Below are 6,576 nucleotides of genomic sequence, written 5' to 3'. Positions count from 1 at the left end.
GATCGCGGCGTTAAACAACGAACAAGACAAAAAAGTCTCTGTTCTTAACTACATGCTATGATCTTTATGATTTTGTTGGAATTGTGCAATGGATTCGGGTTTGGGTAGAGAAATTCATCTGAATTTTACTCAGAGTAATTGTTGCAGCTGTATACAAGGGGAAGCCTAGTGGTCCGGGTTCGATTCCCCATAGGGGCCCAATATATATATGTGAAATTGGCTTAAAACCCGACTCACTCACTCACTCACTCACTTAACTGTATATATGTACTGCAGCTGTATCTCTACACAACGTTATAGGCGTCCGCTCGTCACGCCGATGACCCGGGTTCGATTCCCCACATGGGTACAGTGTGTGAGGCCCATTTCTGGTGAACCACGTCGTGACATTGCTGGAATAGTGCTAAAAGCGGCGTAAAACCATACTCACTCATAACGTTATCCTGTTCATTACTTCAGGTTATCGTTACGGCGGAGATACTTGTCCATTCCGAGGTTGTGGTCCCCAGGAACAGTTTTACAACTGTGCAGACATCCGCATTCAGAACACTTTGAGTACAACCATTTCACCACCACAGTCGACGGCCTCTAGTGTTGAGCCATCAATCTCAAGCGTGTCTCAAGATGCCTCTCTTATCACAGTGACATCTGCATACACCAGTGTAACCGATCCAGTATCCTCTATCTCTGAGACGTCAGTAGCTTCATCATCACCATCAGACTTCAGTGTGGCAACATCCAGCTCATCCTCCCCTATCATGATTACATCCGCATCAATAGGAGATCAGAGCATAGCGATGACAAGCTTGAGCGATGCAACCTCCACGATAATAGATGCATCCACAGTGTCATCGTCACAGGGCTTAGAAACATCTTCAACCTTAATGACAAGTGATGACATTCTTCCATCGTCAGTGGTTCTAGGTGGTAGTTCAGATGGCGGAGTCACCACAATGCTTCTGTCCCTCCCTCCCCTGTTTACGACCAGCATAGCGGTGAGCAGTAGTGTGTCGGGACATACTCCATCCTTCTCGACAGGGCTCACCAGTAGTATGTCCACTGTTGCAACGCTTCCCAGTAGTGTAACCATAGAGGCCTCGTCTATCTCAATCTCTCCCACAAAAACGACAGAAGCCTCAATCTCTGCCTCGACAACGTCGGACGCCTCAAACACTGCCTTGACAACAACAGAAGACACAATCACTGCATCAACAATGACAAAAGTCTCAATGCCTGCTTCGACGACAGACGCCTCAAACACTGCCTCGACAACAACAGGAAACACAATCTCTGGGTCGACAACAATGACGGACGCCTCAATCTCTCCCTCAACAACAACAGAAGCCTCAAGCTCTGCCTCGACAACAACAGAACCCTCAACCTCAATCTCAACGACAGATGCCTCAATATCTCATTCGACAACAGCAGAAGACACAATCTCTGCCTCAACATTGACTGAAGACCCAATCTCTGCTTCGACAATGACAGAAGGCACAATGTCTGTCTCGACAACGACGGACGCTCCAAACACTGCCTCGACAAAAACAATCTCTCCCTCAACAATGACAGAAGACTCAATCGTTCCCTCGACAACGACGGACGCCTTAATCACTGCCTCGACAACGACGGACGCCTCAATCTCTGCCTCGACAACGACAGAAGACTCAATCTCGGAGTTGACAACAACAACGGACGCCTCAATATCTCATTCGACAACAACAGAAGATTCAATCCCTTCTTCGACAATGTCAGAAGGCACAATCTCTGTCTCAACAATGATAGCCTCCTCAATATCTCCCGCTAAAACCACAGAAGTGTCAGTGACTGTCTCGACAACGACGGAATCCTCTATCGCTCTTTCGACTACGACAGAAGCCTCAATCACCACAGAAGAATCCACCACTGAAACAACATCTGAAGAATCCACCACTACAACATCATCAGAAGAATCCACCAATGCAACAACATCTGAAGAATCCACCACTGCAACAACAACTGAAGAATCCACCACTGCAGCAACATCAGAACAATCTACAACTGCAGCAATATCTGAAGACACCTCAACTGCAACAACATCTGAAGAATCCACCAGTGCAACAACATCTGAAGAAACTACCAGTGCAACAACATCTGAAGAATCCACCAGTGTTATGACGCCATCAGAAGAAACCACAACTGCAACATCTGAAGAATCTATCACAGCAACAACATCAGAAGAATCCACCACTGCAACAACATCAGAAGAATCCACCACTACTACGACGCCATCAGAAGAATCCACCACTGCAACAACATCTGAAGAATCCACCACTACTACGACGCCATCAGAAGAATCCACCAGTGCAACAACATCTGAAGAATCCACCATTACTACGACACCATCAGAAGAATCCACCACTGCAACAACATCTGAAGAATCCACCACCACTACGACGCCATCAGAAGAATCCACAACTGCAACAACATCTGAAGAATCTACCACTGCAACAACATCAGAAGAATCCACGACTGCAACAACATCTGAAGAATCCACGACTGCAACAACATCTGAAGAATCTACCACTGCAACAACATCAGAAGAATCCACCAGTGCAACAACATCGGAAGAATCCACCACTGCAACAACATCGGAAGAATCCACCACTGCAACAACAGTAAAAGAATCGACCACTGCAACATCTGAAGAATCCACCACTACTACGACGTCATCATCAGAAGAATCCACCAGTGCAACAACATCAGAAGAATCCACCATTACTACGACACCATCAGAAGAATCCACCACTGCAATAACATCTGAAGAATCCACCACCACTACGACGCCATCAGAAGAATCAACCACTGCAACAACATCAGAAGAATCCACAACTGCAACAACATCTGAAGAATCTACCACTGCAACAACATCAGAAGAATCCACAACTGCAACAACATCTGAAGAATCTACCACTGCAACAACATCTGAAGAATCCAGCACTGCAACAACATCTGAAGAATCCACCACTGCAACAACATCTGAAGAATCCACCACTGCAACAACATCTGAAGAATCTACCACTGCAACAACATCAGAAGAATCCACCAGTGCAACAACATCGGAAGAATCCACCACTGCAACAACATCGGAAGAATCCACCACTGCAACAACAGTAAAAGAATCGACCACTGCAACATCTGAAGAATCCACCACTACTACGACGTCATCATCAGAAGAATCCACCAGTGCAACAACATCAGAAGAATCCACCATTACTACGACACCATCAGAAGAATCCACCACTGCAATAACATCTGAAGAATCCACCACCACTACGACGCCATCAGAAGAATCAACCACTGCAGCAACATCAGAAGAATCCACAACTGCAACAACATCTGAAGAATCTACCACTGCAACAACATCAGAACAATCCACAACTGCAACAACATCTGAAAAATCTACCACTGCAACAACATCTGAAGAATCCAGCACTGCAACAACAGCTGAAGAATCCACCACTGCAACAACATCTGAAGAATCCACCACTGCAACAACATCTGAAGAATCTACCACTGCAACAACATCAGAAGAATCCACCAGTGCAACAACATCTGAAGAATCCACCACTGCGACAACCCCAGAAGAATCCACCACTGCAACAACAGTAAAAGAATCGACCACTGCAACATCTGAAGAATCCACCAGTACTACGACGTCATCATCAGAGGAATCCACCACTGAAACAACATCTGAAGAATCCACCACTGGAACAACATCTGAAGAATCCACCAGTGCAACAACATCTGAAGAATCCACCACCACTACTTCGACGTCATCATCAGAAGAATCCACCACTGAAACAACATCTGCAGAAGCCACCAGTGCAACAACATCTGAAGAATCCACCACCACTACTACGACATCATCATCAGAAGAATCCACCACTGAAACGTCATCAGAAGAAACCCCAACTGGAACAACATCTGAAAAATCCACCACTGGAACAACATCTGAAGAATCGACCACTACTACGACGTCATCATCAGAAGAATCCACAACTGCAACATCATCAGAAGAAGCCACCAGTGCAACAACATTAGAAGAATCCACAACTGCAACATCATCAGAAGAAGCCACCAGTACAACATCATCAGAAGAATCCACCACTGAAACATCAGAAGAATCCACAACTGCAACATCATCAGAAGAAGCCACCACTGCAGCAACATCAGAACAATCTACAACTGCAACAACATCTGAAGACACGTCAACTGCAACAACATCTGAAGAATCCACAACTGCAACAACATCTGAAGAATTCACCAGTGCAACATCATCAGAAGAATCCACAACTGCAACATCATCAGAAGAATCCACCAGTGCAACATCATCAGAAGAATCCACAACTGCAACAACATCAGAAGAATCCACCACTGCAACAGCATCTGAAGAATCCACCACTACTACGACGTCATCAACAGAAGAATCCACGACTGAAACAACATCTGAAGAATCCACCACTACTACGACGTCATCAGAAGAATCCACAACTGCAACAACATCAGAAGAATCCACCAGTGCAACAACATCAGAAGAATCCACAACTGCAACACCATCTGAAGAATCCACAACTGCAACAACATCTGAAGAATCCACCACTGGAACAACATCTGAAGAATCCACCACTACAACATCTGAAGAATCCACAACTGCAACAACATCTGAAGAATCCACAACTGCAACAACATCTGAAGAATCCACCACTGGAACAACATCAGAAGAATCCACCACTGCATCATCTGAAGAATCCACCACTGCAACAACATCAGAAGAATCCACCACAGCAACAACATCAGAAGAATCCACCACTGCAACAACATCAGCAGAATCCACCACTGCAACATCAGAAGAAACTACCACTGCAACATCTGAACAATCCACTACAACTACAATGTCATCAGAAGAAACCTCCTCAACTACGATTGCAGAAACAACAACACCAGTGTGCGATTCGTCGTCTCCACATTATCAGTGCTACTCCAAATACAGCTATATAAATGACACATGGTGTCAAGACAATTGCTTGCTGGGTTACTGCCCAAACCATATATGCTATTGCTCATGTCAGGAAGGACAGGACGCTGGTGTTCGACCAGCACCTCCACGGGAAAGAAGATGCGTACCCTTGTCAAGACCAGACTTTGCCTTGTGGTGCTCTTCCTATTACAACATCGCACATGAATGTCCCACGGCCTTCTGCAGGTTAACTCTCACATAGGCCATCCATGTCAGTGTTTCCAAATCTGTATAAATATGTTTATGCTCCGGTGCAAATTGATCTACTATATTTTGTTTATATGTTTACATGTTATATGTTTGATTACATTTATCAAAGATTGTATATATGCAATGTAGCATTTGCAAATGCGATTTTAACGTTTAGCTTCACTTACTTAAGGGAATTGAGACCTCCTGTGTCAAATAAAAACGTGACAAGTCACGTTCATCAGTGAGGCGGTGAGGTAGCCCAGTGGTTAAAGCATTCGTTCGTCACGCCGTACTCGGGTTCTATTTCTGGTGTACCCAGCCGTGATATGGTGGAATTTTGCTAAAAGCGGGGTAAAACCTCACTCACTCGCTCATCATTGGTCATTTCCATAATTGGTTTAATATGGAACACACTAGATATGCCATCAATTTTTGTGCTGTTTTCGTTTGGATGTTTAGCCAGTTCCCCTTCCATTGATTACGTAACTGAGCTAGAATTTGAGTGAGTGAGTGAATTTAGTTTAACGCCGCTTTTAGCAATATTCCAGCAACCTCACGGCGGGGGACACAAGAAAGGGGCTTCCCGGGTCTTCAGCGTGACGAGTGAACGCTTCCACCACGAAGCTTCCCCACCTCCCCTAAACTTTAAGAAAGCCTCATCTGTTTCCTATTGTAATCATGTGGAATACGCGTGCCATGGACTTGTGTCATCACTATTTGATAAACATTTCTGCTATTGATGTAATCGTTATCGTACAGTCTGCTTCAATTATTATCCAAGGGTTTGTCCCTTATATTTACATCCACGGTAAATCGATGAAATAGTTATTGTGATAATATTATTATGTGATAAATGTGGATTGATAATATGTGAGATATGTAAGATATATTTGTGATAATACATTTTTATTCTGTTATGAGTTTGTGTTTCAAATACCAAGACCTATTAGGCGAGCAGAGAAGCAGTGGCATCTGTTTCGACATGTTATCCAGACTGGGTATTGTCTATATTTATATATATATTTATTACCTACGAGGGCGAACATATCGGGGATCATATTACTCTCCTACCCAGAGTTCCATGCGGCAAGCCAGCATAGTATCTCTGCCACAGGCCAGAAAAATGTGACGATTCGTCACATCTTGCACCGTCCATTCAATATAATTTACATATTTCTCAACTCTTTTATTTTTGACGAGTCTACACAACTAATTAAACATCTTTGATGGAATGGTTTAGTTTCATTGAGAAAATATCCTAAAACATGTAACACTATTTCGATTTGCGTCGCGATCCTTTGTTTACATAGGTTGTACGGCTCCACGTG

At 44.0% G+C, this 6,576-nt stretch overlaps 1 protein-coding gene across 1 annotated transcript; it reads left to right on the top strand.

The window, feature by feature from the left end:
- Positions 1–624: 624 nt before the first annotated feature.
- Positions 625–5,983, top strand: LOC124260442 (mucin-22-like). The gene is made up of 3 exons (XM_046694761.1): positions 625–3,425; positions 3,519–4,396; positions 4,622–5,983. The coding sequence occupies exons 1-3, from the start codon at positions 759–761 to the stop codon at positions 5,256–5,258; spliced, it is 4,182 nt and encodes a 1,393-aa protein (XP_046550717.1). The 5' UTR covers positions 625–758; the 3' UTR covers positions 5,259–5,983.
- Positions 5,984–6,576: the final 593 nt, after the last annotated feature.

This window comes from Haliotis rubra, unplaced genomic scaffold (genome assembly GCF_003918875.1).
Source record: "Haliotis rubra isolate DU_JTF1 unplaced genomic scaffold, ASM391887v1 Scf763, whole genome shotgun sequence".
Classification (NCBI taxonomy): Eukaryota; Metazoa; Mollusca; class Gastropoda; order Lepetellida; family Haliotidae; genus Haliotis; species Haliotis rubra.
This window is presented reverse-complemented; position numbering and strand designations above follow the sequence as displayed.